Source organism: Drosophila sulfurigaster, chromosome 3 (genome assembly GCF_023558435.1).
Source record: "Drosophila sulfurigaster albostrigata strain 15112-1811.04 chromosome 3, ASM2355843v2, whole genome shotgun sequence".
Lineage (NCBI taxonomy): Eukaryota > Metazoa > Arthropoda > Insecta > Diptera > Drosophilidae > Drosophila > Drosophila sulfurigaster.
The window spans coordinates 33,863,520-33,876,733 of NC_084883.1; the positions used below are offsets into that span (position 1 = coordinate 33,863,520).

General features: G+C 35.3%; 1 protein-coding gene across 2 annotated transcripts; it reads right to left on the reverse strand.

Moving 5' to 3' along the window:
- Positions 1 to 272: 272 nt before the first annotated feature.
- LOC133843166 (fibulin-1) lies at positions 273 to 6,987 on the reverse strand. 2 transcript variants are annotated; one of them, XM_062276593.1, is made up of 14 exons: positions 6,736 to 6,987; positions 5,780 to 6,052; positions 5,437 to 5,718; positions 3,761 to 4,093; positions 3,440 to 3,700; positions 3,293 to 3,375; positions 3,173 to 3,230; positions 2,759 to 3,040; positions 2,566 to 2,703; positions 1,217 to 1,679; positions 1,023 to 1,155; positions 783 to 871; positions 547 to 721; positions 273 to 488 (listed from the first exon to the last, which is right to left on the reverse strand). In XM_062276593.1, exons 1-14 carry the CDS (start codon positions 6,824 to 6,826, stop codon positions 273 to 275), a joined length of 2,877 nt encoding a protein of 958 aa, XP_062132577.1. In that variant the 5' UTR covers positions 6,827 to 6,987. The 2 variants fall into 2 exon arrangements, with proteins under 2 accessions (XP_062132577.1, XP_062132576.1); XM_062276592.1 differs by having other exon boundaries at positions 273 to 435; positions 494 to 721; positions 6,736 to 6,985.
- Positions 6,988 to 13,214: the final 6,227 nt, after the last annotated feature.

The following is a 13,214-nucleotide window of genomic DNA, read 5'->3' on the forward strand; positions in this document are numbered from 1 at the left end:
CTAGAAATCAAAAACATTATTTTGATCGGGTTTATTTATGGACAATACTCAAGTTACCCAAAAGATTTTATTTTAATATAATTCTTAAAGTGAATTTATAATACATTTTTAGGGCACATCAAACAATTTCAAATTCTCAATTCAAAAATAAATATGTAAAATCAAGTATATTATGTAAGTACTTTATCAAGTATGCTTGCTATTGAATGTCAATATTTAACAACTACATTCTGCATAATAAAATCAAAAAGTAATTAATGAATTAAGCTTTTTTAGAATGGATATTGCGAAACAAATAAGAATATTTTGGCAACGCTTTTGCCTCGAGGTCTGCCATCTGTGAACACAGTCATTGTCAGCTCTAATTCCACATCCTGTGGTCCTTCGGGTGCCTTTCTTAATATAAGATCCACTTGATTGTTTTGTTGGAAGGTGCTGTAAAGTAAAATTATTAGTAATATACGAGTATGAAATAAATAATTCCTAATCTTACTCAAAGTAACTCTCTGTTGCTTTCTCAACATTGGCAGCTGCTTGAATTCTCACTATTTTCAGAGTAAAGTCTGTGCTATCATACCAATGAGGTCCTCTAAGCGTAAAGATGGTGCGACCATCGGGAGGCAGCATTAATTTTGAAACGAATGTGATGAAATTGTAGGTATAAGCTGAGGGTTTAGTGTAACATTCTTCCCCCTCACAAAAACTGCTAAAGCGACAGCGACTGCAATTTAAAATATAAAAATTTTGTATTAACAAATAAAGAAATGATTTTAGAGTCTTACTTCTTTTGATCTGCATCATTTGTGTAGCCAGGAGGGCAGTTGATAGTCGTGCATTTGTAGCTGCCACGCACATTGGTGCAAATGTCGTTCTGGGAAAACAGGAAAGTTTAAGTAGACTTTGAAATTAGGTAACCGCAGAAATAATTGTTTTGAAAAGTTGTTGAAATAGAGGAGACTTTGCATATTTTATGAATTTGTTTCATTACACTCTATAGTCTATATATAAAATCATGTTCTTACCCTTCCTGTGCACACATGATTCTCCGTATGTGGATCACACTCATCAACATCACGACAAGTTGTTTTGTCAGCCTCCAAAGTGTAGCCACGCGGACACGAGCATTGATAAGAACCAGCTGTATTCACACAAAAGCTGCATCGAAATAGGGAATACAATTAATGTGTAGATAATTAAATTTTTTGAGCAACCTTACCCCATGCAAAGCTTGTAGTTCTTGTGCACTTCGCACTCATCGATGTCGTTGCAAGTGCGATTATCCTGGCTCAATTCGTAACCTTGATTGCAAGTGCAACGATAGCCGCCCCAGAAGTTGACGCACTTCTGTTGGCAGAGACCCGAAATGGCCAAGCACTCATCCACATCGTAGCATTGAGCATGTGTTAGCCAACTTTCTCCCACTTCGTGGGCAGGCTTCTTCTGGAAACCCGATTTGCATTCACAATAGTAAGAGCCAATTGTGTTGAAGCACTGTGCATTCGAAGAGCACACAGCCTGATTCTGTTCGCATTCATTGATGTCCACGCAGGTGTTGGATCCATCTGCCTGGCGGGAAGCTTGATGTCCGGTGGGACAGGCACAGATATATCCGCCGTTGCGATTGCGACAGATTTGCCTTTCGCCACAATTGTGATCTCCAGTCTCGCATTCATCGATGTCTGCAAGGAAAAATGTGGAGTTTTTAATTGTGAATGATGTTGCTTTTGAATTAGTTGTGAATGGATCTACTATGTACTGTCAAGTATAGATATAGGACAGATCTGCAGTACCAGAATATAAGGGTGTGTAATTGGTTAGTTCTAGGAACTAATAACACTTCTTCTGACACAAACTTTGCTTGCAAATGAACTGAACATGTGAATGAATAAATGAAAAGCTAACGTAGGGCATTATACGGTCGAAAGGTATATCGAAAAGTAAAGCATAGGCAAGAAGATTAATACATTCTCAGATAAGCTCTAATCGTAGGTAAATTAGTCATTTTACAAATAATTCCCAAAATATTTTGAAAGACAAAATATTTATTTCTATGCCTTGTTATTGATTTTTTGTAGGATCGGTTAAGCTCACAAGATATGCTGCTAAGAGTATTTTAATAGTGAAGCGAAGTGGCTGAAGAGGCCAAAAAACAGATATTTAAGTTATTATAAGTGGCTTAATCGAGTAGATGTATCTCCACCTTACTTAAGTTCACTGAATGTAATGTATATAAATAGAACAAGCACAGTGAGATGGACTCCAAGATAATTGGATCTAGTTTGATAAAGATTGTGTACATATGTATATGAATCACTTCGATAACTAGCATTTAATTTGAATGCAAAACTCAGTAAAAAAGTAAATCAAAGTCATCAAATAAAATCTCAAATAACATTCTTTCTAGTTTCTTTAATGGTTTGTGTATCATTATTAAGACCAGAAAATTAAAATCGATAAAAAATTTAGTCTGTTCGGTAAGTTGAATCGGAATATGAGTGCAGACAGATACATAGATATATGATTATGGTATTTATTATAGAGTATAATAAAACTTCTTTAACTTACCCATACAGGAGGTGCCATCAGGTGTTGGCTTATAGCCCGCAGGACATTGCGTGTAGGTCTCACAACGATAGGAGCCATTGGTGTTGATGCATCTCGCGTTGCTATTGCACGGCTTGTACTCGGTGCACTCATTGATGTCTACAAAGTAATTGATTTAATATTTTAATATTTACTTCTTAAAAATTATATTTACCAACACAAGCACCCAGATAGTTCCTATGAAAACCGTCGGTGCAAGGATGACGAGAGACAGAATAAGTTCCGTAGTTGCGTGAATAAGGATCTCTGGCATTGGCTCTTGAGGGCGCTGGCGATGGTGTTGTTGTTGTGGTAGTAGTTGAGGGCGTGGTTGTTGTTGTTGTGGTTGTCGTTGTAGTTGTTGTTGTTTTGCGATGGCAACGGAATGAACCTTTGGTGTTGTAACACTCATAATCCGAGGGACAATTGTGCGTGGAAAGCGCGCATTCGTCGTCATCTTTGTTTAACGATAGATAAGAATAAATTTTAAATTAATTTATTCATATTTTTGTTATTATTTTTATTATTTATTGTACTCAAATATGATATAGAGAAACTAAACTAATTTAAAAAAATATTCATTTCTTACCATCGCAATTTCCTGTCTCCGCATTGAGTGTGTAACCCGTGCCACAAGAAGTCCAACGCTGTAATAAATTTATCCATTATTTCACTATTTAATGAGTATATTTAAGCAATTTATTTATACCGTGCAGATGTATGAACCGATTGTATTGTCACATCTTTGAGTTGGCAGGCAGTTGTGATTGTTAATCGAGCACTCATTAATATCTACAGGAAGTGAGTTAGTGAATACATGCGAGTACAGTGAATACACATCTCAATCGTTACTCACCCACGCACTCGTTTTGTGTGGCATCCAGACTGTAGCCAGGCAGACAGTTACAGTAGTAACTGCCTATGGTGTTCTTACACTCCTGATGCATGTCCGCTATACAAGTGTTTGTCGCATTATAGCTGCACTCATCGATGTCCACACAGCTGCCGTCCTTCAAATAAAATCCAGTGCCACAGGATTGATTGCATTCGTATCCTCCAGGATAATTTACGCATTCCTCGCCTTTGGCGCAAGGCGATTGAAGGCACTCATCGTCATCTGCCAGAAAATTAATATAAGCGTTATAAAATCATAATAATTTTGGGACAATTTCCCTACCTTCACACTCCTCCAGTTTCTCATTGTAAAAGTATCCTTTGGGGCAACTTTGTGCCATGTTGTTGAGACAACGATGTGAGCCAATTTCATTGTGACAATACTGAGTTGCTTTGCAAGCGTGTAGATTCTCTTTGCACTCATCGACGTCAACGCATTTGTTGGGCACAGGATCCAGAAAGTAGCCATCAGGACAGATGTCGTTATCAATCGCTTTTGAGCAAGTTATATTGTTATCATCCAGTTGATAGCCAGGATTACAGCTGCATTTGTACGCATCCAGGGTATTTTCACAAATGTGAGCACAAAGATTTGGAATCTGACTGCAGATATCATCTAAGGATATACAAGATTTGATTACAGATTTTTTTTTTGCAATACAATAAACATAGAGATAAACAAGTAAGAAAGCTACAGTCGAGTGTACTCGACTGTGAGATACCCGCTACCCATTTTGAATAAAAGCAATATATTTTGCGGTATATTTCTCAAAATATACCAAATATACTACAAAAATACTAAAAATATACCAAATGGTATATGTGGTATATCGATATAGTACCGCATTCAAAATATACCATAGACGGCACAATATACCAGATTGTCAGACAAAGTAACTAAGACCCCCAGTACTATAAGTAGGCGTTTTTGCCCATACAAAAGAATTTCTTTAATAACTTCGACAATTTTTATCTGATCGCAATTTTCAGGAATCATAACTACTATAGTAATTATTGTATATGCCAAAATTTGTAACTCTAGCTTTAAAATTACGCTTGTTATTCGATTTTTTTGATTTGCGGGGGCGGAAGTGGGCGTGGCAAAAATTTGAAACAAACTTGATCTGCGTGCAAACATAACAAATGCTGTCGAAAAAAAATTATGGCTCTATCTCTTATAGTCTCTGAGATCTAGGTGTTCATACGGACGGACGGACAGACACACAGACACACAGACACACAGACGGACAGACGGACAGACGGACATGGCTATATCGTCTCGGCTGTTGACGCTGATCAAGAATATATATACTTTATAGGGTCGGAGATGCCTCCTTCAACCTGTTACATACATTTCCTGCCGGCACAAAGTTATAATACCCTTCTACCCTATGGGTAGCGGGTATAAAAAGGTTGTTATAGAACAAGAAAAAAAAAATCTACATTTTGAAGAGTTTTCGAGAAGAAGAGTTTTCAAGAAGCTTGAAACAAGATTATTAGACTTTTGTTCTTGATTCATAAAACAAGAATTGAAAATTGTAACTACATATAAAATATAAATAGAGTGAACACTATATTAATGCAAGTAAATATAAAAAAACATTCAGATAATAATTTTTTTTTTTTAATTATTTGAGATTTCTTTTTTTTGAAACAGTGGAATAATTTCTTAACAATGAAGAAACTATATTAATTTACTAGTAAAATTGATAAAATAATAGTTTTTTTTAAGTATTTGAAATTTGGAAAATTCGAAAAGCAATATTATTATTTTAAAGAATCTAATTTGAAGGTGTGTTTAACCTGACATAGTATATTTGCATTCTTGAATTAAGAATTTATTCTTAAAAATGAAAAATATCCAAAAAATGTTATTCAAATTTTTTATAATTTCTTTATAAATCCTGAACTTTTTTTGGGATCTTAAAACTCTTTTTCTTTCTATGTACATAAACTCACCATCGGGTTTCAAAACAATTGCGCCATCCGATGTTTCTATGCTCTGTTCTTCTAGATCTTCATCCACATTTTCACCAGATTGGGGCACATCTTCCAAGTCCAGCTTGTTAGCATTAGCATTAATATTAGAATAAGTATTAGTGGCAGTATTTGTATTTAAATTTTCCGCGGAGCTGGAGAAACTATTATCCGAGCAGCAAATAAGGTAAGAGTCGATGTTCATGAGAAACGAAAAAAGCGGATCCTTGCATTTTTGCTGACTCGCCTTGACAGCCAAACCAACTGCAAAGCAAATTGAAGAATGTTGAAGTATGGAAAACTATTTTTCTTTTAGCGAACTTACCTTGACAGGCGCGACAGCAATCCGTGTAGGTAATCGAAGTTGTATTCGAATCATCAACGCACTTTGAACCCTCCAAAGCAGCCAAGCGTCCCAGCTCGCAATTCTTTTTGACCAACTCCCTTGAACAGCATAAGCCATAGGTGGAGGTGCATAATCCTAACCAAAGTCGAGGAATATTCGATACAGACGTTTCTGTTTGTTCGCAACTATGCGCTGTATGAGCTTGTCTCAAGCCACTCAAACAGCATTTTCGAATATGATCCGCAATTTGTGCTGTAAATAAAATAAGTTGGCAATGACAAAAATAACTATTTTCAACAATCAAATGCAGGCAAGGCTAGGTTATATCAGTTACTATACAAATACGAGTATAAACATTGTATGGAGACAACACCGGTTTAAACTTCAGTCTATATTATTATTTGTACAAAGTATGACAGCACAAATGTTTGCTATACTTATTCTTGTATGTTAATATATGAAAACTTGAATGTCTACGTGCTGACAGCATTATCTTCTTATCTAGCTAGAGAGATAAGCACTTATCGCGGATAGTACATATAAGGTAAGAAATAATCTAAGGCAAGGAATGCAGACTCCATATGTAAGACAACTATTAGCTGCCTGAAAAGGCAAAGCGAGGCGAAGCTTTTCCTATCACGTTTTTGCACAGTAATTTTGTTTTACAATTTTGCGGCGGAAGGTCTCAAAAATGCAAATTAACTTGATCTGGCGGCAGGCAGGAATTCCTCTATGAAATATGTGAATGAATGTAAAATATATATAGATATATTTACATACTATACGTTTGTGAATCTGAGCGAACTTTGTATATGAATGCAAATGTAATTGATATATGAAATACATAATAAATTTATATTGAAATTTTGAATTCAAGTGTTCATTTTCATCAGATTATAATATGTTATATGTTTATACATTTATGAGAGACATACCATCAGCCAACACTTCTCGATTATATTCCGCTGTGAGCAACAAGAAAATCCCAATTAGCTTGATGTATCCCATTAATGTGGGAGTCGGCATCTCGAACGCTGATTGCAGTTGATTTTATTTGAATTGTTGTTCAGTATTTGTTGTGTACTTTTGTTTTTCTTGGCCTTGTCGCCGTTTTTTCTTTCGGGGAATCTTGCGCGATCAGTTGCAATGCGCGTTATGTGGCTGCGTTTCTCGACTGACAACCGACTGACTTGACTGCGGGCCTGAACGCGGGAGAAAAATAATAAAAATACATGTTTGTAGTCTAAGTAACGCGTGTCAGAGATACAGACACTGTCGCAGATAAAGATACACACACATACAGTTATGCATTAATGTGTATATACACATATATAGAATCTCACGAGGCTGCAACTACTTTCGGATTAACATAGATAAAAGTGTAAAACAGCAGAATCATTTCATACCGTGTGCGCGCAATGGAAAATTGTCTTTTGAAAAAATGATTGATATAAATTTAATAATAAAAACGTAATATAATTATTTTTTTTAAAGAATTTCAAATTCAAAAATTTTTAAAAGAAAGCCACTTTTATCTTTCATTTTCAATCATTCAACAAAAAGTATGAAAAAGTATAAGAAAATATCATAATAAGGTATCTTCAAGCTGTGCTTTCTTCACAACACTTTGTCTTTGACTTTATCAGGAATGGGAGGCCCAACGCACACACGCACTTCAGTGTAAACTGTTGTGTTTACGAGTATGTATGTGTATCTGTGTGTGTGTGTACAGATCGGAGGCGTACAAGAAGAGCGCACAGAAACAATACCGAGTGTAAGCAAGTTAAAAGGCCATTCAGACGACGAGGCTAACATTCTACATAATCGAGTAGAATTCTGCACATTCTGCACAAACATTCACAGCAAATATTTGCATTTAATTTAATGCTATCAAAATTTCAGTAGCCACCCAGCGTTGGTCGAAATGAAGGCTCGAAACTTATTTACAAAATGCTTAAGCTAAAGCAAATAAAAATGTTTGAGTCGAAAACAAAAATTAGACTACGATACACTCTATATTTATTTCACTGATAAGTAAAATTAAACAAATTATTACTGATTTTAGTGTAATAAATAATAATAAGAATTATAATATAAGTAAAGAATAAGGAAATAAATAAACAAGTAAAAAAGCTATCGAGTGTGCTTGACTGTGAGATATCCGCTACCCTTTTTTAATGACAGCAAAATAGTGTGGTATTAATTTTAAAATATACGAAATTAATATACCACAAAATGCTAAAAATATACTAAAGGAAATATATAATACATTAATGTTGTATTACATTAAAAATATAACATACCATTGAGTGCAAAATATATTCAGATTGTTAGTCAGTAAGTAGGAGTTTTTTCCATACAAAAGTATTTCTTATATAACGTCTGCAATATCTATCCGATCGCAATCAGGAATCATAAGAAATAAGTATTATTCTCTGCAGCAAGTTTCGAGACTCTAATTTCAAAGCCAAATTTGAATACTTCTTCGCTGGTCATGTAATGGATACATTATACAATATTATTTAACTTGAATTATCTTTCAGAATAATTCCTTGTCAATGCGAACATAATGGCTAAATGAACAATAGGCAGTATTTGGCAAATTCGAATTGTATTCAAAGAACGTCACAGCATTTGAGACGTCAATTTCCAATGTTTTGCATTTTTGGCTGCATTTGCATCCATCGCAAACCGCAGGCAGTTCATTTACATAAATTCACGCAAAATTGCCAAATGCAGTGCACAAATGCAGCCTGTCTCTGCCCACTCTCTGCAGTTTTAATAATTATAATTGGATGATTGGAAAGGGAGAAGTTCGTTGTTGGCTTTTGTGGTAAAGTCGTGATATGGTTTGAGTTTAATAGTAAAATTGCCAATATATGACAAAGGCAGAGCCTAAATAATGATGGCACCCCTTTTCAACAGATGCCATTGTCAGGTGCTGAATCAAAAAGTAATTATCATAAGCTCAATGCAGTTGAGAGTTGGGTGGCCTATTGATTAGTTTAGCTTAAAATTTAATTGAAAACTTGTAAGTATTCGCGAACCATTTGATGACTTGTCGGACCGAACGAACAGTAGGACAATAAGTTCCGTGTGCGACACGCGCTAACGCTCAAATGTCAAATTAGATGCAGATTAGAAGGCAAACCGTAAGCGATAACCAGTCAACCATATAGACACGCTCAGATTTATGTGAATGAAATGAAATTCAAATTAAATGCGCCTGGCTCTCGCTTTGATTGACAGCTGCGTACGTTGAACGCTGCCAATTGCCCGATTGAGGGCGGAAACGGATGTCATATTCGGGGCAGGTTGAAATAATCATAATAATAATGGCAAGCAAGCCTGCACGCTTAAGCTGTTAATAACATATCATTTTTGTGGCATTCCCCGTGTACTGTATCCTGTTACAGGAGTCGCGTGCTGAATTTTCAGCAATTATGAGCATTTAATCCGCGACCACAAAAACTACAAATTGGCTTAAGGCAGCATAATGCGTTGGTTAAGTGGCCAGCAATCACACCACTCAAAATAAAAAGAGCTCGCAACGAGGGTTGAACGATTACATCAATGTTTAACCGATCTACGAGTGAAGAATTGCTATTTCAGCAGCCCCAAAAGTATACTACATTTATTCAAGCAATATCTCGTTAACTGTACATTTCACATATAGATGGCGCCACTAAACTTCATGCTTGTTTGCCGAAGGAATTGGTTCTGGCATCTGGAACTGCCATTTGCGACCTGTGTATTCCGTATTGTTATTGTTATCGGTATTTATTTGTAGCGAACATTCTTCTTTATCAATGTTAGCAGTCTTTTTAAACTCCTCGAGAGCCGTACGACAGCTAATACAGACGATTTCCGGAAGGGTTTTTTCAGATTCATCACTATTTTCCAACTCCTCGGTCAGCTTAAGTTTCTTCCTGGCTCGACCACGGCGTTCAGGAACTATTTTTTTGCTTTCTTTTTTAGTTGATGTCGGATACCGGAAGAGCGCATATTTCAATTCATGCGTTTGCTTTATCAGACCAACTGTCTTGAGAGTTTCCAATGAATTCATAAATAGATCTCCTGCAAATTCGGCTTCGTCTGGGCTCATCAAGTAAGCCACATGTTGGACAATCTCAATCACTGATACAGCTCGTGTTGTGTCTCCCTGAATAGCAGTCAAAGCCTGTAGAACTCGACGATTCATTGACTGCTCTTGGTCAATGCTTTCCATATTTATTGAGTTCACAAATAAAGATTCTTCTAAAACAATTTTAATATAATTTTGCTCACTTATAGTAGTTTAGTTATTTACAGTTCAAGTCGATTGCTTATAATGTTTTGAGGCAAAAAAATATCCAAGGGTCCAGAAGTCAAAGTTAACTTCGATGAGAATAAAAACAACAAAGTTTTGCTTTTCAAATTTTTATTGATTTTTTATATATTTGTTGTGCATGTTTACACCCGCTACCCATAGGGTAGAAGGGTATTATAACTTTGTGCCGGCAGGAAATGTATGTAACAGGTAGAAGTAGGCATCTCCGACCCTATAAAGTATATATATTCTTGATCAGCGTCAACAGCCGAGACGATATAGCCATGTCCGTCTGTCCGTCTGTCCGTCTGTCCGTCTGTCCGTCTGTGTGTCTGTCCGTCTGTCCGTATGAAACACTGGATCTCAGAGACTATAAGAGATAGAGCTATAATTTTTTTCGACAGCATTTGTTATTAAAGCAACAATTCAATTAAGTTGGGTGATTGCTACGAAATTGTTATTTCATAATAATATATGTACTTATTTTCTTGTAATTGAAATTACAAATCGAAGACATTGAAAAATTTATTTGTTTGACAAACAAAAATATACAATTAAAATGATTGCAATATGATTGCAATTAAAATGAAACGCAAAATAGCAAAGAAAGAAAATACATTTAATTGCTAAGAGACCGGCCCACAATACATTATAAAAATGTATCTGTATATAATATTAAGTATCTTATCTGTTCTGTATGTATCTCAAACAAGTAAGAAAACTACAGTCGAGTGTACTCGACTGTGAGATACCCGCTACCCATTTTGAATAAAAGAAATATATTTTGCGGTATTTTTCTCCAAATATACCGATTATACTGCAAAAATACTAAAAATATACCAAATGGTATATCGATATAGTACCGCATTCTAAATATACCATAGACGGCACAATAAACCAGATTGTCAGCCAAAGCAACTCAGACCCCTAGTAAGTAGGCGTTTTTGCCCATACAAAAGTATTTCTTTAATAACTTCGACAATTTTTATCTGATCGCAACCAAATTTTCAGGAATCATAACTAATTTAGTAATAGTATACCAAAATTCGCAACTCTAGCTTTGAAATTACGCTTGTTATTCGATTTTTTTGATTTGCGGGGGCGGAAGTGGGCGTGGCAAAAATTTGAAACAAACTTGATCTGCGTGCAAACATAACAAATGCTGTCGAAAAATTATGGCTCTATCTCTTATAGTCTCTGAGATCTAGGTGTTCATACGGACAGACGGACAGACGGACATGGCTAGATCGTCTCGGCTGTTGACGCTGATCAAGAATATATTTACTTTATAGGGTCGGAGATGCCTCCTTCTACCTGTTACATACATTTCCTGCCGGCACAAACTTATAATACCCTTCCACCCTATGGGTGGCGGGTATAAAAATGGCAGTTTAACTTGTTTCACTTTTCAAATACTTTTTAGTTTTTTGTTTTTGTTACAAAAATACGTTACGAGTCTTTAGCCAAAAAGCGTTACCAAAAAATATGTATTTAAGTTTGTAATTTGTTTTTTTTTTAGCAAAAATATCTGTATTTTGTTTAGTCTTTAGCCAGTCTACAGATTGCAATTGAGCAGTTTGAATGTTTTCTTAAGTAGTTCTTAAATGGATAGTCTATTCGTTTTGAGAGAAGTAATTTAGAATATAGTACGTTGAATGTATATATGGGCATTTCCACAGAAAGGTCCACCGCGACCAAAAAATTAAAATTTCTTGAAAATGATTTTTTCCAACATGGTTACATAAAGAAATATTCAAATTTAATAAACTTGAAAGAATTTTGCATTTATCATTTATAGATTTCAAAATATTCGAATGCAAAGTCCCGCAAACGCACCTGTTGTGATTATGATGTTTGTAGGGCATATTTTGTTTTGATAACAACTTCTAAAATAAATGCATTATGCTTTGTCTTTTGCTTTGTAAAATCATTTGGAGATTGCAAGAAACGAAAGAGAACGCAAAAAGTAACATGCGATCACCAATAACGGTAAAAATTTTGATTTGCATTATCACTTATTTTAAAGTCCCGTGCGCGACCGAAAAACAACATTTCTTATCAGTAAATCCAAATCACTTGTTCGAATTGCATCAAATTTTTTTTGCAAACAGAGTTTATGCGCGCAGTAAATATAAAAAAATTTGGAGAAAAAAAAAATATTTGTATTTTTGGTGATCATTTAAAGTTTGTCCGTGCGCGACTGTAAGTACACAACATAAGTACCAACTTATTCCTCTCTCTTATTTACACAATATGAATGATGGAATAAGTTGGCAGCATTGCCGCAAAATTAACAAGTAAGAAAGCTACAGTCGAGTGTACTCGACTGTGAGATACCCGGTATCTATTTTGAAAAAAAGCAATATATTTTGCGGTATTATTCTCAAAATATACCAAATATACTACAAAAATACTAAAAATATATACCAACTGGTATATATGGTATATCGATATAGTACCGCATTCAAAATATACCATAGACAGCACAATATACCAGATTGTCGGAAAAAGCAACTCAGACCCCTAGTAAGTAGGTGTTTTTGCCCATACAAAAGTATTTCTTTAATAACTTCCACAATCTTAGTCTGATCGCAACCAAATTTTTAGGAATCATAACTATTATAGTTATTATTCTATATACCAGAATACGCAACTCTAGCTATAAAATTACGATTGTTATTCAACTTTTTTGATTTGCGGGGGCGGAAGTGGGCGTGGCAAAAATTTGAAACAAACTTGATCTGCGTGCAAACATAACAAATGATGTCGAAAAAAAATTATAGCTCTATCTCTTATAGTCTGTGATATCTAGGTGTTCATACGGACAGACACACAGACACACAGACGGACAGACGGACATGGCTAGATCGTCTCACCTGTTGACGCTGATCATGAATATATATACTTTATGGGGTCGGAGATGCCTCTTTCTACCTGTTACATACATTTCCTGTCGGCACAAAGTTATAATACCCTTCTACCCTATGGGTAGCGGGTGTAAAATAGTGGTGGTAAAAATGTCCCGTGCGCGATGTCCCGTGCGAATTTACTTCAAATTGAATTAAAAAAAATACAAGTCGTTTTTGAAAAAATTATAATCTTCTT